Source organism: Chaetodon auriga, chromosome 22, assembly GCF_051107435.1.
Source record: "Chaetodon auriga isolate fChaAug3 chromosome 22, fChaAug3.hap1, whole genome shotgun sequence".
In the NCBI taxonomy this organism is placed as follows: domain Eukaryota; kingdom Metazoa; phylum Chordata; class Actinopteri; order Chaetodontiformes; family Chaetodontidae; genus Chaetodon; species Chaetodon auriga.
The window spans coordinates 3,190,975-3,217,840 of record NC_135095.1 but is presented as its reverse complement, the minus strand read 5'-3'; the positions used below and the strand labels follow the sequence as shown (position 1 = coordinate 3,217,840).

The 26,866-nt window shown below is 44.4% G+C and overlaps 1 protein-coding gene across 2 annotated transcripts; it reads right to left on the bottom strand.

The window, feature by feature from the left end:
* Positions 1 to 3,561: 3,561 nt before the first annotated feature.
* ipo8 (importin 8) lies at positions 3,562 to 25,526 on the bottom strand. 2 transcript variants are annotated; one of them, XM_076722496.1, is made up of 25 exons: positions 25,023 to 25,526; positions 22,797 to 22,878; positions 22,052 to 22,208; positions 21,613 to 21,771; positions 21,071 to 21,227; positions 20,328 to 20,417; positions 19,747 to 19,841; positions 19,566 to 19,650; positions 18,805 to 18,939; positions 18,453 to 18,552; positions 18,263 to 18,339; positions 17,955 to 18,071; positions 17,718 to 17,807; positions 15,973 to 16,138; positions 15,497 to 15,657; positions 15,272 to 15,397; positions 15,073 to 15,148; positions 10,785 to 10,910; positions 9,597 to 9,694; positions 9,382 to 9,477; positions 8,976 to 9,196; positions 7,643 to 7,848; positions 5,910 to 6,131; positions 5,565 to 5,694; positions 3,562 to 4,399 (listed from the first exon to the last, which is right to left on the bottom strand). In XM_076722496.1, coding segments are annotated over exons 1-25 (3,057 nt in total). In that variant the 5' UTR covers positions 25,107 to 25,526; the 3' UTR covers positions 3,562 to 4,398. The 2 variants fall into 2 exon arrangements, with proteins under 2 accessions (XP_076578611.1, XP_076578612.1); XM_076722497.1 differs by having other exon boundaries at positions 15,082 to 15,148.
* Between the last annotated feature and the right edge of the window lie 1,340 nt (positions 25,527 to 26,866).

Genomic DNA, 26,866 nt, shown 5'->3' with positions numbered 1-26,866 from the left:
TAATTATGGGCACGAGTGACAGTTAGCCACTAGGTTTCAGCAACTGGGCTTCATTTGGCCGGCTTCAGCTTCAACCACGCTCCACCTCTTTGCCCAGTTTTGGATTAGGAATTTGGTGGAGTCAGACGCTGCCAAGATGGCACCAGCCGGAATCGCTGTCCCTGAGCTTCACAGTGGCTCTTCAGAAACTATGGGTGACATCATGGAGACGAAGTTCATGTTTCATACTGTCTGATTTTAATATGGGGGTCTATGGGGATTATTATGTACAATTTGGCTTGGCAAGATAAAGGAACGTCAGTTTCAAGGTTAACTATGAAAGGTACTGTCAAGTTGTGCTGTGCTGTTGAGGAGACCTCATAGTTATTAATCAGATCTGCTGCAGACTGTCACTGAGAATATAGGATTTTAGTACAATCGCTATATAAAAGTATTCCATTAGCCTCCATTAGCCTGAAGACAGTGATGATTGTTCCTCAGACCCATCTGTGTCAGCGTCAGTCCTGTGTGACCAATCCACACACACAGGGAAGGATTTTTCTGTGCCACGTTTTGAGGACTATAAATAATTCTGGAGTGCTGTCAAAACATTTCAAATTACTTATGTTAATTCTCTGGAAGAGGAAAAAAAAAACTCAAGTCTGGAAAAGTTGGCCTGCTTTTCCACCTGTGTGCTCTGAGCCATCCATCCGTGTATGTGGGTCGCTGTCTGTGACAGACACACACCTCTCAGCTGAGACCGCTCTCTGCCTCGAGGAGCCGCCACACGGCGTAAACAGCACAACACACACACACGGCTTCAGCTGTCATGAGGAAGGCATGCTTCCAACTGCGCTCTCTTTGGACTTTCACTGCTGTCTGTATCCGCCTCTCCACACAGCCTCTTGAAAATGTTTTTTCTCGTTTCAGAAAAGGGTCTGACTGTTTCCCCACTTCTGGCCTTCTCAAGAGGTTTTTGGTCTCTTGCTATCTCTTTTCCATGTATTACATCAGGCTGTGTTTTAACATGACAGCAGTCACTGACTTTGAAGCATCCACGTTCAAGACATTTTAAGCGAATTTAATGAAAAGTAGTTAAAAGTGTTAAGTTTAAAGTACAACCCTGATTCCAAAAATTTGCAACGCTGTGTGAAACAGAAAGGAAATGTGAAATTTTTCTAATCCTTTTTAACACATACTCAGTTGAAAACAGTATGAAGATATTATATTCAACGTTTGTCCTCATCAACTTCATTGATTTTTGTAAATATCTGCTTATTCTGAATCTGATACAGCAACATGTTTCAAACAAGTTGGGACAGGAGCAACTAAAGACTGGGAAAGATATGGAATGCTCCAAAAACACCTGTTTGGAACATTCCACAGGTAAACAGGTTCATTGATAACAGGTGATAGTATCATGATTGGGTATGAAAGAGGCATCCTGGAAAGACTCAGTCGTTCACAAGTGAGGATGGAGAGAGGTTCACCACTTTCTGAACACATGATTATATAAAGAATATGACTACATGGGCTCAGGAACACTTCATAAAACTATTGTCACAAACACCATTTGCAAATGATTGAATTCTGTTTGACACAGCGTCCCAACTTTTTTTGGACTCAGGCTTGTAGAAGGGAAAGGAGCTGAGAAGGATACTTTCTTCACACCCTTGTACAATAAGAATGCAGGCAAGTATGCAAAAAACGCTTATGCTTCCTCAGAGACTTAATTTGTGGATTCGGGTCTCCATAAAAAACAGTTTTATTTTTGATTTGTGCGGCATAAAGGGACTACAGCTTACATTTTGTTTTACAAGCCTGTGCTGTAAATAAATGAGCCTTAAAGTTTGAATAGGCCATGAATTCACCTCATTGTTTCAAGTCACAAGAAGAAGCCGTTCACTTTCGTTTCACTGAATTCCAATACGACACCACAGCACTGCGAAAAGGGTCTTAATAGAGTTTTAAACCTAATGCGGGAAACGTGTCACAATCAAACATGAATAGCAAGAGCATGTTAAGCTTATTGTTTTTTTTTGCAGCGTACTTATAGATTAAGAAGCATCCTGATTGGGTATAAGAGGGTATAAGAAGTGTCCCTCTTCTCTACTCATCGTCATCGCAGTATCACACTACTGTGTCGAGAAAGGCTGAAAGGGGCTGCAAATCAGCTCAACCACGTGTTTGTGGCAGATGTGGTGATTTTTCACTGGTCTCTACTTTTCCCTCTGCAACTCTCTTCTTGATAACATCCTCCAGCTCTCCTGGCGTGGGAATGCTCATTACTGCTGCGGCGGCATCCTCACTTGGCCTAGATATGTCAGCCAAAACAACATCTTCCACCAGCCGGTGTCATTCACATGCAGGACAAACGAATACAAAGCTTACAGAGAGAGAGAGAGAGAGAGTGAGAGAGAGTGAGAGAAAGATTGGGAGGCAGAGACGGATAACTAATGATGGAGGGACAGATTCCACCACTGCAGAGTGAATTTCCCGCAGTGCTTCATGATCACGGAGCCACAGAGTGAGAATGTACACAAACACAAGTGAAGAAACCCGCTGCTGACAGCCCACCACCCCTCAGCCACGGTACAGCTCCTCTCTGCCTGGCTTCCCTTTGTTGTCCTGCACATACACTCACACTGGGATGTGGGGAAACAAGCGTTACATACACAAGCTGCAGCCGAACACACAGGGAATACCAACTCAGAGGGAAGGAAGGAGGCCAGCATTGCACAAGAGGTTGTGGACACAATCTGGAGGATGAAAGAGGAACAACTGCCCCACTGGACGGCACTAAGTTTTCAGGCTTCATTCGGCACTAAAGTCCTCTACGTCTCACAGCTCTGCAGCACAGATACACGACCACAGCAACTCCACATCGTCTGTACTCTCTCCTGCCTTCAACACAGAGGTTATTTTTTGTCAAAGCTCCTGTATTGTTGCATGGTAACGCCATTCAAGGGCAGACTGATTTGAAAACTCCACACGTGCATTATCCTGTAATAGAAACAAACTAGCAATTCTATTAAACCTGAAGGCAGCTGTTGGTTTCCATTACCTCATAATAGAAATGAAGGAAGTATTATTTTTCCTACCTTCAAGGCAGCAGTTTAGCACAACACCACTGGGAGTTCCAGCAAGGCGCTTGTTTTTCCTGTTATAATGTGAATGTGAACGCATTTAGATGCCAGCAGCGAGCTGCCAGGAAAGGCGCCGTCACCCTGTCACCTGACCATTTTGGTCCAGACTGAAGAATCTCAACTATCAGACTGATTGCAATCAACCAATCAGGTTAAAATTTGAACTTGGTTTGCTTTAAGGCCAAATACCTGCAAAACTAAAGGCAATCCCATCAGCCTCAGCGGTACTGTGTCATATGTGCTAATTTAAAAAGACTCTACAGCCACAGCACAACTAAGCGCTAAGATTGCACGCTAACATGCTCACAAGTAAGAAGCTCATACACTGATGTTTGGTAGGTATATTAAGTATCATTTGCTCATAAGCAATCGCAGCCGAAATGCTAAAGATGCTTAGTAAAAGGTCGGACGGCGTAAAGAAAGAATAACAACTCGGAAAAATGTTACATGAACTTTTATGATTTTCTTAAATTAGTTCTGAAAACTGTTACAAAACAAAATCCAGAGACAAACAGAAAGAAAAAAAAAAAAACCTCCCCAGATCCCTCTGTCATGTTACATTTCATATGTGACGTCACAGCCAGAGGCCACAAGTCTTTGACCTGGACCTTCGAGTCCTCCGCGGTCTGTGTTCAAGGCACCCTGACAGGAATGGGGCTCGTCTCGCTCTTTGCAGGCCCTTTGCTTCATGAGATGATAAAAAGTGTTCAACTATAGAGAGACAAAGACAAGTGCTTACAGTACGTACAATCACACACACACACACACACACTCTGATGTGTTTTTATGTCTTACAGTTTCTCAGACACACACACACACACACACACACAAACACAGTTACTTAGTCACAGACCAAAGGACTGCACTGTACAAGAACTTAAACTAAGTTTGCTGGTCAAGGACATTTATATTTATAAAGCAGACCTTTCTCTGGAGTCCACGCACACACACACGCACGCACGCACGCACACACACACACACACACACACACAGGCCAACGGTCCTGTCCTGGTGATAGGAATATTCCAGTAGGAGCTCTTTACAGTGCACCAGGTCCCAAACTGATGTCATGCCGACCCGGCCCCTGCTGCTCCATCCACTCGTGATGGCACCCCAGGACCTGGTTTTGGTGGTATCCATCAAGTCTGATATGGTCTGATCTGGACTGAGATAATTCAGGTTAGACTGAAATCCACTTCAGGTCAGGTCAGACCAGCCCCTCTCTCCCTCGTCGCCCTCCTCTGATTCCGCATTCCACCCGTCTCCTCGGTGTTCTGAAAGCAAACAACCTTCAGATCAACTCAAGATTGAACAATCCAGCAGCTTTTTAACAGCTTCTGCACTGAAAAGATTTTTAAAATTTCAAATGGGAAAAAAGCGGGATCAACAAAAGGATCTACCAAGATTGCAAGACTTCAAAATAAAAGCCTCAATCCAAAGTGTTTAGAATTGGTTACTGTCATTTGTTAAGAGTGATCTCATGTCTGCATCTAGAGCTTGAGTCAGGACTTGGTTAGCCTAGCTTAGCATAAAGACTGGAGACAAAGGGAAACATTTAGCTTGGTTATGCGTGAAGTAGAAAAATGCACCCTCTAATGCTTCTAAGCCTAGAAATAGATGAGGCACGGATGCAACATGTAGGCACGGTGGAGCTGGGTTTTTCACCTTCTACACTGACTCCGTGTTTGTAGGCTGTGGTCGCATGCTGGCTTTACTGTGTGCATGACAGTGCAGCATTTAAAGCACACCAACAAACACAGATGATTTCAGAGCTTTTTCTTCAAGAGAGAAGAAAATCTAGGGATAAAGCATTTGGACAGACTACCCCACCGCTCAGTGGATGAACTGGATCTCTGATGTAAACATTCTGTGATTTTCAGAACACCCACGCCACTGAACACTACGGGGAAATTAAGTTAGAAGCATCAGTTCTCCCCAACACTGCAAACAAGACTCTGGGAAGCTGCAGTCAGTCACTGCACCTGGTTCCAGCACACAGCTCCCTCGAAAACCACAACTGCTGTTCTTACATTTCTGTTTGTGTGCAGACAAAATGAGGATTCAGCGTGTTCATCATGAGCTTCAGAGGTGTTGGTGGGTGAATGTTTCAACATTTGACACAGCCAGGTGAGCTGTTTCCCCTCTGCTTCCTGTCCAGAATGTAGCTCCGTGCACACAGACATGAGACTGATAAATCTAAAGAGCATGTCTAACAAAATGTCGACATATTCTTTTAATATCAGATGGGTTTTTTTTCACTATTCAATTGTTTTTACGGTGGATTTTCCTAATCTAAATCAAGGATTTAATGCACAGATAAAGACTTGAGTTGAGAGTTTTTGTGAATTTAGGTTTCTTAGTCAGTTAAGGCTTGTGTAGATTACGCTTTTATTCTGAAGGATCTGAACCTGCTATACAGCGGTGTGTGCTGGCTCTCACCATTGGCCCTTGGTGGCAGTGCTCCTCCTCTGCTGTGAGATACTGTAGATCTCCTGCAGCTGTTTCTTCTGGTCGTCGCTGAGCGGAGCCGTCAAACACTGGTACCAAGCTGCATCAGTGTTCTGGATCCCTAACACACACATACACACACACACACACACACAAACACAAAATGTCAGGCCAAAGAAAAGGGTATAGTGTGTTTTCATACAGCTGCAGTTACAGATGAAAAGATTAGTAGATCAACTTGTAAGTATTAATCGTGTCAGTTGTCGATACATATGTGCATTTTTGCCACCATGCTGCAGAGACGTGAGCACAAAGGACAGACGAGCGATGACTTACGGAGGAGGGCGGAGGTGAAGAAGCGATACTCGTCCTCTCCGTTGTCGTAGTCCAGAGGCGTGCTGTACTCCTCCAGGGGCGTTCCCTCGAAGCCGTCGTCATCCCAGTAGTCATCTTCGTCTTCATCGTCATCCTCGCCGCCCTGGCCCGGCGGCATGCTGGACTGCTGCTGCATGGTGTTCCGGTTCTCACTCACTTCATCTTCATCACTGGGAATCTCCTCTGCACATTCCAAAAACAACGCGGCCATCAGAATCATCACACCAGTTCTCTCAAACGCATAAAGAGAAGGAAGCGCACAAGTACACAGAACCAGAGCCTGAGAGTGAGAGCACACACAACACTTCTGTTTTTGCTCCCATTTCTCCTGACTGACCAGCCTGAGGCCCACCTGTGCATTAACCAGGCTGTTTATTTAGCATCTTAGAGGTCTTAAGGTCTTAGATCTTTTCTATCAGCTATGACCAGAACCCACAGGGATGTTTTTAAGCTTGAGGTGCTGCTTGTGCTGAGGCAGCACCTGGATCAAGATAGCTAAGCTTGCTGAGGTGGGACGACCAAATGGCAACCATCACAGCTGACTCTCACAGGCTGACAGCGCTGTCACTCAAGAAATCATCTCCTAAAACTTACTTTCAAGTGAGAAACCAAGTCGACTTAAAAATGTCCTCTTTTTCATTGAGACTGAGAATCTTTTGCAGTTACAGAGGGTTTTTTTTTTTCTGATTCCAACATCTTGTGGCCACTAACCCACGATGCACTGATCGCTGACATAAATGGGGTGGACAAAATATTAGAAAAGGAAAAAAACTGAAGTGAAAATGAGCATAAAGTTGAAACAACACTTCAAAATTGGAACCTTCATGAAGGTACAGTTAACTCCAGGCTTGTTTAGATGCATGATAAACTGGCATACCAGTGTATGCCTAAAGTTTTACTGGGAAACTTTAAACAATGGCCCTTTACATTCAAAATGGCCATATATAAACCAGATAAATTATAATACAATCACTATACTATAATATATAATCATTTGTCATCGGTGTTTTTGTCTACTGTTTTAGAAAAACACAGCTCGGTATATTGAGATAAAGATGTACAGTAACGGTTCGTACGTATGAGCTCTGTCTCTATAAGTACTGTGCAAGTGAATTTATATGATTTAGAACAAATATTTGACAGCAGTGACTGCACTAAAGCTCAGATAATGTTGTTCTGTTACTTGATATTCGCTCCATAACACTGTCCTTTTATATCCTTCCCTCATGACTGAAAGCACATTTCAAACCCAAACACGTTCAACCTTCACTGGAGGAAAATGTAAGCCTCTCTATTAAGAATACACCATTCTGAAGCATTTAATGTGGTGAAATCAATGCATTTTAAATACCAGGCCGCAGGAGAAACCCTTAGCCATCACCGTAGCGCTAAGTTAATTTATCAGTCTGCCCCACAAGCAGTAGACAAGGTTTAGGAATCTAATTCCTTTATGCTTGACTGAGGAGCGGAGCCAGTGGGGGTGAGAAAGTAAATGTGGTGCAGCTAATTTGAGCTCAGGGCTGAATCAAGATTCAAGTAGTGGAAGATCGAATGTTGGCAAAAATGGAGAGTCACATTTCATTATCATCAATAAGCCAATTTCTTTTCTCCTCTCTGCATTCTTTCCGTCCTCAGTCGACATTAGTTCCTCTTCTTTTGTACAACAATATGTCCTCGTGGTGTTCTTTTCTCACCATTCTGGTCTTCATCCGGCGCCCCCGCACGGGCCAGCAGGTCCGGTTTGTTGACCAGACGGGAGGCGTAAAGGTGTTTGAGGCCTAGGAACAGGAGCAGGATGGAGGGGACGATCTGGGCTGCGACTCCCTCCAGCACCGCTGGCCGGCTGGGGAGCTCCATCAGCACGCTCAGGCCGATGATACACATCTTACGGTCGTGGAGCCTGGGGAGTGAAGCATGTGTGTGTGTTAAGTACCGAGCAGGAGCCAGGATGTCGCGGGTTCAGGATGGCAACTGCAGCAGATGTAATGCACAGTATGCACCTGTAGCTCTATCCTTAGAAGCTTAATGCATGGTACTTCTAGCTGTTGGGGGGGGGGGGGTGATATTCTATCTATTCACACTGACATACTGACACTGATCTGAGCCCCACTGAAGTTTAATCAAAAGATCAATGAGTAAATAAAAATGAAAGTCCTGTGCTGCTTCCACTGCCTGCACAGTGTTAGCTGCCTTCAGTGAATAATGTCAGCCTATTCTTTGTGATGCCCTGGGAACCAGCGAGAACCTCAGGCAGCTGGGCCAGCTTCAGGCATGAATTCATGAATTTCATCATTAGCAATGATACAGCCGTAAAGATTTCCTTCGGTCACTGTTACAGCTGGATGAAAAAAATTCTACGTTAGATTTCAGTGGCAGGGATTTTCTTTCAGCAAATAAGCACATTTTTCAAAATGAAGTAGCAGCCACGGGTCACAAGTAATTACAGCATATACTGATTTATTCTAATCTTTGACTGTAAATGAAAGCAGCAAAAGAAAAAGACTAAGCACACATGTCCATGCAGCAGGAGTAAGATGAGCGAGAGTGGGAAAAAGAAGACTGACGACTATTCCAGCACTGTTATTGGACTCACTACCTTGTCAACAACCTCGCTGCAATTATTAGAATTTAATGATTAAACTGCATGCACACGTAACAGATTTCAAAACACTGCTGTCATTATCCAAATTGTCTGTGCTGATATTAAACCAATCATCTATTCCCTAAAAATCATATCCTGTTTATTGCTCACAACACAAACCCCACACAGAAAGGCTCTGCACACCAGGTCAGGTTCAAATGCACGACTTTCTGTTATGAGGCAACAACCTCTACCACCAAAAATGACCGTGCTGTGACTTAAAGCTCCACTCCACAGTGTCGTTCACATTAACATTCAATTACCACAACCTGTGGTCCTCTTCTCTGCAGCTCTATGGAGCTTTAGCCTCCATTAGCCCCCTGACGCACAAACTCAGATATCAGCCTACCCCTAACTAGTTAAAAACAACAGAGGCCTCCCCTCACCCCAGGAAGAACTCGGTGTCGTTCATCCACTGGTTGATGAAGTGGGCAGTGATGGGCTGTGGGCTGTGCTGGAAGTGCATGTTGTCCAGAGTGTGGATGAGCAGGGCCGGGTTGTAGTACAGAGCAGCGATGGCCACCTGCAGGCACATGGTCCTCAGCTCGCTGGACTTCACCCCGCGCATCAAACGCTCCAGAACTGCTTCCACAAACAGAGGGATGCACTGCAGGCAGGAATCACAGAGATATCAGGCTGTTACTCCTACAGTTCACCTTCTGGTGGGTCAAACCGTAGTGAAAACTCTTACTCTGCAACAGTCGCAGACCTCCTGCCTCATGTGACATGTCACAAAGCCAGATTGGAATGACAAAAGTATGAAGGTCTGTACTGTGTGAGGTGGTTTCTGACCTGGTCAATGCCTCTGCCTCTGCACTGCAGGATGATGACCTCCAACAGCTTGGCAGCGTGACACTCCGCGTCCTCACCTGCATCGATGGTCAGCACCTACAAGGAGGGCAAAGGTCAAAACAGCTGACCAGTCAAGACTCAGCAGCAACTCTGGGAAAACTCTCTTCATGTTTTCTAGAACTGTGAGCAACAGATGAAGACATTTATAGCCTGACCTTTTTGCACATGCTGTAGATGACCTCTAAGTGCTTAGGGTTGGAGAGGAGCATGTCTGTATCCACTGTAACGTAGTTGTGCAAGAGAGGCATCATATCTGTAAAACAAAGACGGATCATAATTAACATTACCGCCATTTTTTCGGGGCTGGCGTGTCAACATTATTGTACAGGTACATACAGTTCTCTTAGACTAGAATTCCTTTCAGCCTCTCACTATGGGATACATCCGACCGTGTATTAACAGATGCACTTATTCCATTACTCCTGAGGGGCTGGCAGTTGTAACGGCTGCGTCCTCTGCCGTCATATGTGGCAGACGCAGCACTGCCCTTCATTCAAACGCCTCTTCTCGCTTCAGAAGCCAGGCTTTATTTCACCGTATCCCAGGGCTAACTGCAGTAGCTGAACTGTCCTCAAAGCAGAGTACATCCTACCATCATCATTGGTACACTTTATGCTCCTTTGCCTGTCTCAAAAACAGTACAGTACTGTGGCTTTGCTTACAAGACAGTGCATGTAGGATTACAGGTAGTGGCTCCTGCCGTCACATCACTCTGTCAGAGCTAGTTCACTTAATGATTACTATTCCAGATAATTATCACTTATTGCATTACTGTAGCCATTATTTTTGTGTGCATATTGAAAATGTGCCGAAAAACAGGCGGAAAGAAACACACCTAATGTGTCAGCTCAAAAAGTGTGATGTGAGAAGTGTGAAAGGCGCCACTCACACTGACAAACTAACCCTGCTCTCTGGAATTCTGCTGAGCATTTTAGCATCTCTCAGCTCTTCGTCTTGACTTTCCAGCCCACAACTCTGCTCTGATCGACTGATGTGTTAATGTTTCCAGCAGCAGCTGGAACAGAAACTCTGATAAAGTGAAGAAAAGTGTCTTCGCCAGCTGATGGACACCAAAACTGAAAGCATAACGTTAGAAAGGTGCAGGTTCTGTCAATGTTAAAGATTTTCTTAAATGGAAAACTATACATTTCCTTTCAGAGTTTCCCAACCAAACAAATTCATTAACATTAGCCAGTTCAGCCATGATTTGACAGCGGCTGACTGCATCAGACCATTTCTGCTGTTAGTATCACAACTTTACTTTTCCAGAGAGCAACAGAGAGCATCTCCTGAACAACAGAACGTGTTCTGAGCGAGTGTATGCGCCTTCATGTGAGACACACCTGTGAAGTAGTCAAAGCAGTCATGCTGGAAGACCTCGTACAGGACGCCGAGGAGCTGCCACATCTGGGGCGAGATGGTCTGACAGGTGAGGCCGAACGCCAGCGACAGGATCTCCTCATAGAACTCTGCAGAGAAAGGAGCGTTCATGAATCTCATGCATGCATGCGCATTCGCAACACATCCTGTAGAACTAGAGCGAGGGAAGTGGAATGATAGGCAGCAGGAGAACATCTTGAAATAGAACACGCAGGATTAAGCATTGAGGACTGACACAGTGTATGGTTGTGTGTACAATAAAGTAGCTAGCAAGCTAGCATGAAGTTCCAAACTTTATGTTTTAATTTGAAATAAGAGACATTACATGGTACCAGATCTGCTACCATGTACTACCAGGACAGGTTAACTTTGTCAAGAGAAAGAAACAGCACAAGATGGAATCATTAAGGTTGCCAGGTGCATTGAAACTGGCTAGCAATGTGGATGGAAGACTTTTAAACAGCAATTTCTGCTGTAAGTAGTGCCTGTCGGGCACAGAGGCAGGACAAGTCTTCAACACTTTTGTGTTTGTTCAACCAGATGACAAAAACAAGTTTGATGAAGTCTTGAAGAAAGTCAATGATCACTGCCTGCTGGAGGAAAAAATGACACATACAAAAGGTACATCTTTCGCTTGCGCATGCAGCACCAGGAAGAGCCGTTTGATAGCTTTCTCACTGACCTCCAGCTAAAAGCACAGACTTGTTATTTCAGTGATTGCAGATGCTCTATAATTTGGGATCGGACAGTGTTTGGAACAAAAGACAAGAAGCTCCGGGAGAACTGAGTGAGAGGAAGTAGAGCTCACTTTGGAGAGAGCTGTAAAAACATGCCGGGCCAGTGAGCCAGCATGCCAACACGGACTGACCTCTGATGAGCCTGCACAGAGCAGCGAGCCAAGGCAGCGAGGCGGCAGACACCGTGTCAGTGAAAGTAAAATGCCAGGGCAAGTTTTAAAAACCGGGATAATGAGATGTTGACCTGCGAGAGATGCTGTGAAAAGCACAAACCGAGACGATGTCCTGCTTATGGGAAAACACGTTCAAGTGTAAGAGAAGAAGAAAGGACACTGGGTGTAGAAGAAAGAGATGACAGTGATGATTTTTCATCATGTGATCCACCTGATTTTAGGCACATTTTCAATTTGCGCACAAAATGCAACAAAGCACGACACAAGCAGACTTTGTGACGATGAACATGACACTGATGAAACATGTGACTGAAACATCCGCTGAAGCTTACGCTCCCAACGAAGAGATGAAAACATCAGATGCGAGAAAACGAACGGACAAACCTGAAAGAGACTAAGCACTGAGCCAGCCCTCGTGTTCTCCGACCCCTCGAAGAGATCAAAGCTCTACACTAACGCCTCAACAGATGGGTTGGGAGCTGATCACAAGTGGCTGATTTCAATCGGATAAAAGAACCTCAACGACTTGACGGGAGAGCCAGCGGAGGCGTTAATTGGCTGAGTGTCGACATGGACACTGACAAAACGGTTGGCAAATGTGAAACAACATCTCCGACGGTGTGATTTCCTTTGATTCGTAAGAGATGCTGAGGATAAAAAACTTCAGCCGATCAATAACTCTCAAATCAACTCAAGTTGGCGGCACCTGCTTTGCATTTTCCTTATATAATGCCAGCACAAATGAGCGTTTAATCGGGACCGAAAGAGAAAAGTAAACTTTCTGGAAGACGAGATCACAGCGATGGTAGAGGAGACTGAAGCAGGCATCACACAGAACTGACTGGACTCACAAAGCCAAACAGACAGCTGTCAGCACCAAAGACGCAACTGGGGCTGATATTAAGATGAAATCAGCTGAGTCCAAAAATAATGACCGCAGGCCTGCTAATTCCTCTCACCTGTAAGTGATCGTTCCACAATGATCGCACTGTTCATAAAGCTCACGCAAAGTTCAGCACAGGCTCGGACACAAACTGCAACACCTCACATAACAAGTGAGAAAATCACGTCCATCAGGTGCAGACTTTGCTTAAAGATCACTCCCTCTTCAAAGTAAGCTTTTATAAATAGCCACTTACAGGTGGTTTTCTGCTTAAGTTGTACTTAGAATCAAAACTGATCACCTGGCAAATGTGCATATTGAAATATGATCATAAGTCTCATTAATACCAGATGTAAATGCAGATGTGCGGATCAATGTCATTATTGAAACGATGCATACAGATACAGATCACATTAATAACTAGATGGAAATGGACCCTTGGAGGCCTTTTATGATGGGATGGAGAGGAAAATAATGACTATATATGGACAAGTCAAAGGTAGCTGTGCTTCATGTTCATCCTTGGTTGTATTTTCTATTCTGACTTTAAAGAGAGGAACCGGGAGAGGAACGATGTTTGCTGCCACCTACAGGATGAAAATGTAGTTTTTCACTGGCAGACGTGTCCAGACTCCACTGTCACAACAGCTCAAACAGTAGAGACACGCAGCGGTTTTAAATAAGCTGTAATACCTCTGAGGAACATCAGTGTGATTATGAGGACTGCGCTGACGTGTTCAGCTCCCCCTCCCCCCTCATTCATGCAACATAGTTAGGGGGTAAAGAGCACAGCTGTGCAGGACTGCCCGTGTTTAAGTGTGCCATAGATTTCCTGCAGAAAAAATGAGCTTGACCTCTCCATCTTCCATTTTGCTCATGGTGACCCTCTCCTGCTGCGTTATTCGCCCCTGCCTGCACACAGCCTTCCATTCTGGCAGCAGGAGGCGATCAGTTAATCCATTCATTAACAGAGTGGGAAGGCTCCAATCCTCCGCAAGGCAAACTGCTCCAATTAACAGGATCTGCAGTGCTCGCTGCACGCACACACACACACACACATATGCACATGCATGCACACACACACACACTTTAGGTTTTCATCACTTCTGGGGACATTACATAGACATACATTCATTTCCTGCAGACTTAATGTAACCACTTATGACTTATGTGCTCACGACATGAGCAATACGTACAATACACACACACACACACACACACACACACACACACACTCTCTATGCCTCACTATCTCTCATTGTTATATACGTGCACATATTAGCACCTGCAGTACATTCATCCACACACACACTGGGCATAAATGAGGGTATGCCATGTATAAACACACACTCACACACACACACACACTTACAGAGCACGGCATACACAAATAGTTGAACCTGTGACGTTGTGCCCGAGGCTAGGAAGACACATGAGCATTTAATGACCAACAATACCAGTTTACATGTATACAATGCAATCAGATTATGCCTCTCCATCGAGGGTGTCACTGCAGCTTCCGATACAGTCCTGCCTGTTTATGGTCAGCTCTGTGTGCTGCCTGCCTAACAGTTTGCAAGGCTGGGGTGCAGATGCAGGCACAAAAGAAAAGCCCACATGCACCTTTACATTCTGAAAGTCTTGGGTATCAACAGGTTTTTTTGAACATATCACAACGCTGACCTATTCAAGAAGACAAATGAACAAATGAAAGAGGTTGTGCTTGTTACTCACAGTATGCACAGCAGCATGCAAATGGATATTTTAGTGTTTTCATTGGCCAACAGCTCACCAGGAATATTAACTTTTTTTAGAATAAGGGCAAAAACTGGATTATTTGGTGCATGTTACCATAATCTGTGTAATTGATGGGGGGCTGGGGGCTATCTACAGTCCTTCTTCTGGGCAAAATCCCAAAAAGCTTATATGAGGCTTGAGTTAATCAGATCAAGTGGAAATCTTCCAAAGTATGAAATTCGCGCTTTGTGTTTCAAATAAGAAGAAAATAAGAGAGGAAAAAAGATGCGAGTAAGCTCACTCATGGCCCCTCTTGGCTATGGGGAGTCTCTTGAGGAACCGTGATGATCTGCGAGAAGAGTGTCACATGGCTGACAGAGAGCGAGCACATCTGCTTGCAAGTTTCCTGCCAGTCGACCAACACTGACTGTGAATTTGACCATTGCTTTGCCCTCAGTAGCAGTCATGGGCCGTGTGGAGGACAGGGGAACAAAAACAATCTTATCTCTTTACCCTGTGCGAAGCAGCCAGAGGGTACGCAGCGGCAGGCCAGGGAGCAAATGAATGAATGAAGCAAACTCTTGATGAACAACCAAGAATTCCATGAAGTGAGAGGGGAAAAAAATCTAAAGAGCAAGCATCTGAATAAGAGTACCTACATATGTTTGTGTGTAAGTGAAGGTGCTCATGTAAAAACAATGAACCGCCCGCGCACACACACCTGCCATACCTATGATGGGCTTCTGCAAGACCAGACCGATCACCTGCAAGCAGATTCCCTCCAGCTGCTGAGTGATCTGACAGGAAGAATGAAAAATATAAAGTATTAAATATCCCAACACCATGACAGTATGTTCAAGTATTTTAAAAGACTGCTGTGTAAGTGTGTGTGTGTGTGTGTGTGTGTGCATGAGAGAGACCTCCTTGTGGTCCTCCATGACAGTGAGGATGGTGTCTATGGTGCTGAGGATGCCCAGCGCCATGACAGTCTTGTCCTCGTTCTCCTCATACTCCTCACTCTGAAGAACCCTGGTGAAGATCTCTGCCTGCCAAGTGCGCACACACACACACAAATGCACGTTACACACACACACACTTGAGGATTACATGATTTCTTTTGCGGTTAGAGACAGACATCGAGGTACCAGGTTCTGAGTCATGTCCACAGCGATGGCGGCCACCTCCTGGTTGTACTCGCAGATCATCTTCTGAATGACGTTGGTCAGGTCGTCGTTCTCCGTCTCTTTCACCACATGCAGCAGCTCCTGCATGATCGGCCGGATGTACGGCCTGATGTACAGCTTGGCTACACAGACGGACACAGAAGTTTTTTATGACAGTATATGTAATTTTATATCATCATACATATCAATATGATGGTTTAAAATGACACATACAGGCTTGTTTAAACCTGCTTGATCGGACTTAGTTGTAGCGATGCTGCCTTACTGTATATTGCAGTTTTCCCCGGTTTCAATCTCTCGCTAAGCTAAGGTTGCTAACAACACCCTGACTCCAGCTCTGTATTTAATACACACACATGAGACTGAATCTTATAGCAGTATTAGCTGATTGAAGTATTTGTGACACTGTAAAACAGCATCCATATTCCTCCACAGACCTTGCTCCTGGTTGCTGACCAGCGTCTGCAGAGCGATGGCGGCTTCCACCTTGACGGGCATCTCTTTGTCGTCGATCAGGTCCTGTTTGACCAACTCGACGGCGTTCCTCAGTACCAGCTCGTCGTGGAAACGCAGCGGGCTGAAGCAGTGGAGCACCCAGCATGACTGCCAAAACCCAGCAAAAAGCAGACAGAACAGATCAATACCCAGACGCGCTTCATCTCAGTCCATCCACAGTGTTTTCAGATCTCTGACACCGCCACCGCAAGTGTCCGCCGCTGCTGCCAATGATGCCCCACCAAGTGTGTCCGTTTCAATTACAACACGTCTGTAGTGGTGAAGAGATTGAAACACTGACTCACGTTGACTGAATGAACCACCCAGCAGGACTGTAGGGAGGAGAGCCAGTGACAGCAGTAAGAAACAGTCCTTGAATGAAAATTAATTTTACAACAACGGTAAAAAACAACATCAACAACAGCGTAAACCCTCTAAATCATGACTTATGACCCATTACTGGTGTATTTATCTGCAGACACCTCGCTCTTTGCCTGTATTTTCTTTCTTGCTTTCTCCCACTGGCAAAAACTGACGGAGAGGATGAGGATGAAGAGCGATGCAGCCTGTTTTGTGTTGAACAGGGAGGTGCCAAACCGAGCACTATGGGCCCCCGTTTCTGGCACTCAAAAGCAGGGCCGAGCCACACTCATGTGGGTGGGGCTTTAGGACCATGTGTCCGCTGCTCTGTGACAGCTTTAATGGAATTCCTGCTGCAGCAGTGTGGCGCCATCTGCTGGAACAAACCCCAGCACTAATTCAAGTCACAAGTGTAATTTACCTGGATATGGAAATTACCTGAATCACAGCTATTTCTCCTTCTTGCAATATTTCTTTCTCTGTGTTTTCTGTTCCCATCTAAGGGTCAATTATTCCTCTGTCTAACTTCATTATGGTCAAACTTTAATACCTTTAAAACTTCTTCATAACCTCCTCAAATCAAGTTTCCACAAAACAACAAAATACAAAGTGATTTTTAAAAGGAAACATTTTCTCAAGCAAATGTAAGTGTGAACACACGCACTGAAGACTGGTGTTAAACTATTTAAATACACACAGCTAATGTGGCTAGTAGCATCTATTATAGAACCACACGCTGAAGCAAAGTTGGTGTATTCAATATTGAGGTAATAATAACCAGAGTAGTACGTTGGATGTGGGAAACAGTTTTTCCAGGTTGCTTTGAGTAAAAAATATAGTGATATAAATTTTAGGTCAGATCGCCCACCTTTACCACTCAACAACCACTATTTTTCAAAATACATGTAATTCATTGCTTACAGCTACAAAGAGAAATACGATAATTAATTATCAAATCAAATTCACTCAGATATGTCCATCTTCTGCTTACTGAGCGCAATTCAGAGCTCAGGTAGGACTTTCCTGCTACGGTGCTTTAAAAAGGAAGGGGTGTAAAATATTTAGATTCACTGCTCAGCGTGTCTGATAATAGTGAAACAACAGCTATTTTCCTGGTGAGAAAATAACTACAGTACACACAGTCACACTGAGCTCGACCACAACACCTGCAGAGAAACCACAATCAGTCCCTGCGATGCACTGTGGATAGGCTACAGCACCTGGGTTTAAGGTCCAGAGCACTCTCTCGGTCTCTCTGTGACATACTATAAAACTGAGCAAAGGAAAGAATTAACCCAGTGACGGAGAGACAGGAGGGTTCACTCACCCTGGCTCGCAGGTAACCCATAGGAGAGTTAAGCAGAGGGAAGACATAGTTTTGCAGCATCAGCTCCATCTGCTCCCTGTACATCCGCTTCTGTGGGGGTGAGGCATACGTCCATACAGCACAGCACAGAGATGATAAAAACACATCAGAGGCAGCAAGAGGATTAACAGAACTTTACATCTTCAAAGGTTGTTCTCCAGAAAACACACGCAGGAGTGTATCTGTGAAGGCGTGTACCTTCAGTAAGAGCTCAGCCAGGGCTCCGATGCAGTGCAGGGCCCCATCCTTCCTGCGGGGGTCAGCAGAGGGGTCCATCAGGATCTGGTGGCAGAACTCCATCATCTGAGGAAGAACCTGCCGAGGGGAAGGTAGAAAGGTGACATGTAGAAAGGGTTGAAGCAGAAGTTCAAACTCATTGTTCTGTCGGTACTCGAGTCTCTGTGGCTGAGAGATGCAGCCGAATGACTTCAAAAGATAACGAACTCCACAAGTTCTCAGTGCTGTACTCCGTTCCTCTGGGCCTGTGCTAAAAAGCTCCTCCTCACCTCCTTCCTCTTGCGGGCAGCTTTGCACAGGAGGCTCTGGGCGGCGGTGGCTGGCAGGGCGTGGTCATCATACAGGTCTGCAAAGGAGACAAACAAACACTGATTCCCAGTGTCAAATGCAGGTTTAAGGGATCAAGTCAGGTAAGACTTCTAAAGGTATAACTTCACCCTGGGATGTGAAGGTACTCACTGAACTTCATGCGGATGTACTCGTAGGGGTCTTCCTGCCAGAGCTTCTCATCTTCATCTTTGTAACACATGAGGGGGAAGACGACCTCCTGGCATATGGCCTGTGAGAGATGGATGTGATAATCAGGTACTTGAAGCCATCTCCTTGGCCTCTGGGAATTTGTGATATTTTTTACTATTTTCTAACATTTTATTGAGTGAACAATCAAAACAAAACAAGATTAGTGGATAATGAATTTAATGATAATCATCATCAACAGTTTGTTAGGCCTCAAGGATACACACAGTGTGTGAATGTAAGCGTACCCACTAACAGACTCACTCTGCATCAGCTTCCACCATGCTTTCCCTACCTGCATGTGTGGCTTCATCTGCTTCCAAGTCAGTGAGTGTGACAGGCCCTGGTTGAGGTAGTTGATGCACTGCTGCAGGACGCGAGGTGTGACGTACTGCTTCTGCCGGTGCTGGTCCACCACCTTCAGTAGGACCTGAACAGACAACACAGCACCCAAAGGGACAACGGTGAGGATGAAGAAACGCTGACGTGAAGATAAGTCAAATCTGCATTTTGAGAAAGCAGCACACAGTTCATGCTGAGTGGTGCCCGTTAACCGACCACACAGCACCAATCCGCACGCACAGAAGGAGAACACACGAACGAGGCTTTCCTCAACAGTGCAGAGGTTTTGCTTGATGGACTGCAGAGGAAAGACACCTTCATACCCAGGATTAAAGAGCTGCTCAGAGGAGCATTTCTGAAATGGTGGAAAATGTCGACATTCAGCAAACCGTTGCACTGACAAAGCGATTTTCTGTGTAGCAGTGCACATAAGTGTGGACATTACTGACATCTTGCATCTCACAGTCAGCTGACGGCAGGCCATTCAGACGCACACGCAGGTGAAAGTACCAACATACAGGCCAGACATACTGTCAGTGAGCAGCAAGTGGAACTAAGTGTCAATGCATACAGAGAAAATAAATTCTGTGCACATTAACAAACGCCGCCGGCAAACTGGTCATCTTCATCTTCATCTGTAAACTGATACTCACCATAGAAAAGGTTGCCAACCCTGATCTACACCTGCATCAAGCCTCAGTGACACGTGCTCACCTGCTGTAAGCCCACTGCATATGTCTTCAAGAAAAAGTTTGCAAACTCATAGTACTCCTTTGTCACATTGCCCGGGCTTCCATACCTGTAAGTCAGAGCAGAAGCACGTGATTGGCTGGTAACCTCCCTCCGCTGACTGCGAATGTGTTTCCTGGTGATGTGAGAGCAACTGTGGACTCACCGTTCAAACAGTCTGGTGATGATACGCAACGCCCACTTCTTACACTTCCACCATGCCAGCTCAGGACGGTCGTCCTCATCGACCTCCAGCGTCTCCTAACACGCACGCACATGCACACAAGCACACATTACAGAAATCCATTACAGGAATAACGACTGATTGCTGCCACCATGACAAAAAAAAAATACGCCTGCACTGGTGGCAATGCGTCATTTTCTCCTTTTAACACCATACAGACGTTTCTTGTTATAAGAACATACCAATTTGTGTTATAACAAGAAAAGTTTGCTTTGACAAGATAAGCTGATTTTGTGAAATAATGAGAAAGTTCTGAGATACGACAAGGCAAATGATATGTCGAAGGAAGAAATATTTATAGTAGAAACAATCATTTGGTATCTAATAATATTGACATAATAGGAAAACGTCTTGTGTGAACAAGACTGATTTCTTAGTGAATGAATTAGTGAAAAAGAACCACACTGGTTTGGTTTTGAGTTAAATGTTGTCCCAGACAATTATGCATATTGATGTGTGTGTGTGCGTGCATGTGTGTGTGTGTGTGTGTGTTTGTGTCTTACAGCTGGGACGTCTCGGTCCATTATGGCTCGGAGGATTTCCATCCACTGAGTCATCACTGTGTTGTTGATCAGCTGGAGAGGCAGCGAGTACTGCAGGACAGCAATGAGGATTGATACTGTCATCATCATCATCATCATCATCATCATCATCACACAAGAGCTATTTAAAGTCCTGGACAAGCTGAAATGCCTCAGTATGACAAATGAAGTTGTACAGTTGTGCTTCTTTTCCCCAAAGCACCACGGGAAACTTCATTTTGTCGCCCGATCTGTCCGGAGATTTAAGAATCTCCTCAACATCCTAAAATTGGCTCATTCGCAGCATTTCCTGGTTTGTTACACTGATTTCATTTTCTTTGTGCAGAAGAAATGATGAGGAAGTGACACATAAATGATAAATGGACTGTATTTATAGAAGTCTTTTGGAGCTATATAAAGAGGCTGACATTCACCCGTTCACACACACATGCACTGATGGTGGAGGCTTCTGTGCAAGGTGCCGACCTGCTCACCAGGAAGGACACCGTGCTTTCTATCCAAAGTGCCCCCCAATGATTCTCTGCACGCCCACTCACACACATCCTCACACACCGATGGCACGGCCATCAAGTAGACGACCCCCTGGTCCAATCACCACAGGTTTCTGCCTCCAGTTCCGCTCCAGCATTTCTGAATCCTGCGATCACTGTTCCTGGCTTTAATCATGTGCTGACACACACACACACACACACACACACACACACCTGTACAAGAGCGTGGAAGATCTTGAGGATCTGCTTCTGGATGAGGACAGAGAAGATGGTGGAGTCGACCAGCAGCTGGCTGATGAGCTGCTGAATCCTCGGCAGGAAGATCTGCATTGCAGCCAGCAATGGCTCCCTCTCATCTGCCTTCCTGTACCTGCAGTACACACACGCACAAAGACGCATCTTATGGCTGATATGTCAAGAGCTACTGTAAGGAATTAGACTCAGTGCTTCATCCCAGGATCCTCTTTGAAAAGATTCAAAAGTACACCTACTAACACCTTTAAAGTGGACCAGTTAATAGATTAGATCTCATTTGTTTAATCTGAACACGAACAGGAACCTAAAAACAACAACTTGTTGACAATGAAACACTATCTTTTAGCAACCCCAAAAGTATTTTAAGGCTAAGATGACCTCAGACCATACACTTACAATGACTAAGATCATCTGTAGACCTGATGTGAGGGCTAATGGCTCCACAGGAGGGATGTTCAGAGCGGTGGGGTGGAACAGAGGAACACAAACGGGTTACTCACTCGTATGTTTTGACCAGCTGGTAGAGAGCCAGCAGGCTGCCGTACCAGCTGCCGCTGTTCTGAGACTGCAGGTACATGCCGATCTTGTCCACTATGGCGGTCCAGCGGCCGGGGAAGTCGTGCTTGATGATGGCTCGCAGACACATGGTCAGCTGGGCGCTGCGGACGGAGCAGAAACATATGGTTGCAAAACTTAGCATCCAATTGAAAATCTAATGTTGAAATTACAGATTTACAGATTTTAATGACGCTTTTCTAAAAAAAAAAAAAAAAAAAAGGATGATGCAGTATGATCACATTTAAATATGAGGTGCAGTGATTATAGATGGACACAGATTTGTCGTCAATGACTCAATGTGTGTGTGTGTGTGTGTGTGTGTGTGTGTGTGTGTGTGTGTGTGTGTGTGTGTGTGTGTGTGTGTGTGTTCAGTCCTCATACCGTATTGACTCTGGACAGCGGATGATGCCCTCCACAATGTGGTCTCTGATCTGCTGCCGGTCGTTCTCATGAATATTGAAGGGAAAGACGACCTCACCCAGAGACGGCTCTCTGTCCTGCCAGTACTGACTCACCATGTTCTTCAAGTAGATGGCCGCTACACACACACACACACACACACACACACACACACACACACACACACACACACACAGTCAGGGAATCAGGCAAGCATGAACATACGGACACAACTCTGCACTGTATCCATCCAGATGATCTCATGAGTCAGAGAGAGCCTCCTGATGCCTGAGTAACACCAGGCTTATGCACACATATCATGAAACACAGCTCATCTATTTAAAACAGACTTCACTGGCACTGTCAAGCAGGAAAGTACAGAAAGTGTCCAACCTCTGTGCTGACGCCTGTATTTAGGATTTTCCCCTACACAGACTGGTCTAGTCATAAAACACACAAACGAAAAAAAAGCTGTAAACCTGTGTCAGCATTACTTTCTCTCAGCTCTGCATGGCCAAGCAGAGTGTGAGCTACACTCCTTCTACCAAACTATTCTGGGATTTACACTCAGGTGCAAAAAATTTAGTTGATAAACAACCTTCCTGATGAACAGGACCAATGAGATTTCCTTAGAAAGCTGTGTCAGTATTATCTTGATACTGAATCAAGATGGAAGATGTATTAGAACTTAAAAGGAATCAACACCAGGACTGTTGTGGAGTCTTACCTGCCTGGCGAACAGGAAACTCCACCTGCTCTGACACGATGATCTGAAGCAGGGTCGGGGCGAAGTTGATGATCTTGTAAGACTGAAACACACAGAGAAGACGGATGGGCCCGTTTTTAAAATGAAGTCATTAAACTGTTCACATTTTCCGTTCTTGCGTGCATGATGTATGACAAAATAGTTGAAAATGCATAATCATCTATTAGCACGTGTGCACAACAGAATGAAGCGTCGAGGGCCTGCATGATTAAAACACAAGTTACTCTACAACATAGACTAATAGACTAAACAACATAGATTAATAACATCAGCGACCTTTCACAGATGATGTTTAGCATCAAAGACATTCAGTTTACTTTAGGTGGATGTAAGGTCTGAAGGGCTCTGAAGGGTTTCCATTTATAATTAAGAAAACTTGCAAATAAATTTGATTTTTTTATAACACAGTTTGAAAAATCTAATCTCAAGCCACTGAGAGAAAGTGGATGTTACCAACAAGGCAAAGTCCTTCAACATAAGTGATGTAAGAGCGACTCAGTGCCTTTGTCTTGCAGTTACATTTTGGGACACTGAAAGCTGTAAATAGCAGACAAAGCTGAAGAAACTGGAGAAAATATTAGACAAAGTTTTACAGAGCAGTCCCACTATTTCTACAATTAGAAACCGGATGACATTTTTCACATTTATCATCAAAATACACAAGTACATACGAGTACATGTCAGCCAGCCACACAGCAAAGAGTACTGAGTATAATCTCAACCTGTATAAAACTTAAGCAGGCACTGGAAGTCTCTGTGCTTCTTCTTTTAATCAAATTCAAACATCGAACTCATCATAAAACTTGAATAAATCTGTTTCTGAGAGGGTTCATGTCTCACAAAGACTTATGGTTGAGGTGGAAGTTCAACACAAAAACTAGAAAATAAGAGTGAAACATAATGCCGACACCGAAGATAAAAGAAGGGTTATGCTCAAGCTAGAGGAATGTTTTTGGGAAGCCTGAATAGCTTAGTGGAGGACTTTAGCAGAAACCAAGATAGAGTGACATGTTAAGACCTGATCCAGGTTTACTGACCACTGCCATGTGCATGCACAGGTGTGCAGCAGTTCAAACAAGTTAAACAAACATATGATAAATAATCTATGCTGAAGTGAAAGTCAAAGGCTGACAGCGGTGGTGGAGAGGATCATATGAGTCGTGGTAAGATGGAAGAAGCTGATACCTGCACATGTTCTCATGTCATGTACACAGAGCTGCGTTCATCAGGTTTCTCATGTTCAATATTAACACTGCATGCCAAGTATGATGAAAACCAGACTGGCACACATGTGAACATGCTCACCATCTGACTGAGTACTGACTATTTAGACCAGGTTAGAACCACCGGCACAGATCAAAGTACCTGGAGCTTACACGCCTACTGATTCTCGTTCTGGGGATTTGGGAATCTCAAGTGCAGTTAACATTTTATAATACAGAGATAGACTGAAGTCATTTGTTGCCATTGACTTTTCAGGACAAGAAAAACTAAGAATCATATATATAATTGAATAAATACAACTCATCCAAATACTGTCCAACTACTGACTTAACTTTATGGAAAATACAACTAGTTCCAAAAACGCATAATAGAAGAATGGATTGAATGATCTGGAAACATGTCTGAATTGATGAGGTGGACAATGGAGTCAAACTGCTTTATTAGGGTCCTATGATTAAACAGAGACATGCTGTAAAGATCAATGGATTTCTGAATGATCCTGCCTGAACCAAATAACAGTGCAGTAAACCATTCACATTTTTATTCATCAATTCTTTAGGGGCCCTGATCTTTTACGTAGCTTATACGGATGATTTGTTATGTTGACCGGTTACATAAAGTCACTGCAGCAGCAGAGCTCTGCATGTGTTTCTCTGAACTCCAGTGTTGACATGACAAAGTTTGGCTCCCACAGCTCCTGATGGCTGTCACATCTGACTCCTATTGTTCTTCGACGCAGCCGCCTGAGTCAGCGGGGGTGACAGTTCAGGCAAAGTGCTGATCACAGGCCTGATATAAACTCCCAAACCGGGGCTGAACGATCAGCAGGCCTATGCCGAGTAAGACCCCCAAAACACGGCCTCCCCTCTTCCACAAACACCGGTATTATTTATGGGCCAAAACGGCCCACGATGCCTCCCACCCGGAAAAAAAACAAACAAAAAACTACTTTAGCTCACCCACCTGATTGAGCTCATTCTCCGCAGCTATCCTCAGATTAGGGTCGATAGTCCCTTTCAGAGCCTGGATTATCCGGTTGGGATCCATATCCGTTCAATTCCACGGTTCCTTCTGTGTTGTTAGTATCCCATACATGCACCGCTAGCTTACGATTCTGTTTTATATTCAGTCAAGCGTTATGGATCCGCACTCACTGTAGCCCGAACGGGGTCAAAACCTCCCAGAGTTACGAACACAGCTTCCGGTCAGTACATTCAAGACAAAAAACCCATTAGCGACGAGCTGAAATACAAATGTGTTTTGAGCAGCGGGGGCGCGTTCATTCTGAAAGCACAATTGCTTTTCCTTCTGTCAAACTCTGGCTAGCTTGACGGACAACGGTGGCCCTGCCCCGTTTTACCGGCAACCGACCGTCGGTGGACGTAAAACAAAGTAAACAGACATTTTACGGTCGTCCTCCTCTTCTTCGTCCACGCAGGGGCGCGTTGGGGGTGTTGCTGCCCCCCTGAGGGCTTGAGCTGCTATCGCTCCCGCTGCAGCCGCGTGCGCTGACTCCGACTGGTCACTGGCTGAGCTGACGGGGAAAAGCAGCGCGTGAGTTAGTCTACGGACAGCCAAGTGATCCAAATGAAATAGAGACTTTCTGGAATGAATGCTCACATGGGTACATACAAAAACCCTGAAACTGTGAAATAAGTCAATATATTCTCAAAAATCTGCTCATCATCCTCTCTTTCATCCTGCTTCTTTTCACAACGAGATGAGTTCATGTCAGGTTATATCATCATATTTTATTTCATTCCAGCAGTTTTTATATCAAATCAAGTCAATGTTATACATCCCAATATCAGAAATCACAAATTTGACACAAGGGGTTCAATATCTTTTTTCCCAAACGTGTATTTTCAATTCATCAAAGTCCCATGTTGTTTTTTAATTGTTCGTTCAATTAATGTTTGAGCTTCACTGCACAAAATGATATGATTTTGACACTAGAAGACTGTTTTCCAAATTCATCTGCTAGAAGAGGGATGTTTCTCTGTGCTCAATGAAAATCCGGTTTTAAAGATGAGGGCCTGTGAGCACGATTTCACCACAAAGAGTCTGCAAGTCAATCCTACTCAATATTGAACTTAAACTACGCCTCCAAAGCACAGAGAGAAGTGGGCAGCATCTCCTGTGAAGCAAACTTTTGAAATGACATATTTGCATGATCATAGAATCAGGATTTTTAATGAGGGAGAGAGAGAAGCAGAAAAACAGAACATACTTGTCAAAGTACTGTTTTTTATATATGTCTTCTAACATGTCTGGAGGGAGTCTTTAAAGCTGTTTTTTTATTTTATTTTATTTTATTTAAGGATGCCACTTCTCAACCAAAAAGGCATTGTCTGCTATCGTGGCTCTATCATTTGTCTTGATTGACAAAACTAACCCAGTGTCCATTCAATAGTTTTTCAGAGCTTTCAGCAGCATTTCATGGTCTTCATCAGCAGATGGTAAATTACACACAATGGCCACTTTATTAGGTGCATCTGTACAATCTACACAATTCAATACAAAAGCTCTAATTTCTACCAGAAATTCTACAAAGTTTGTAATGTTCTGTTTTTTGACATCGTCAGAAATGTGTAAATTCTGTTATGTTTATTACTATAGTTGCAGATGAAGGTGGTGAACTAGATTACATTGAGGGTCCTCCCTATTTACACACCATACATGAGGGGGACAAAACATTAGAAACCTCTGAATATAATGCAGTCCAGTATAACACCATCTCCACCCATGGCCACACTGCTATACAGTAATTAAATTAACACCTCGGTGGCAGTTTTTTAGTCCCTGAT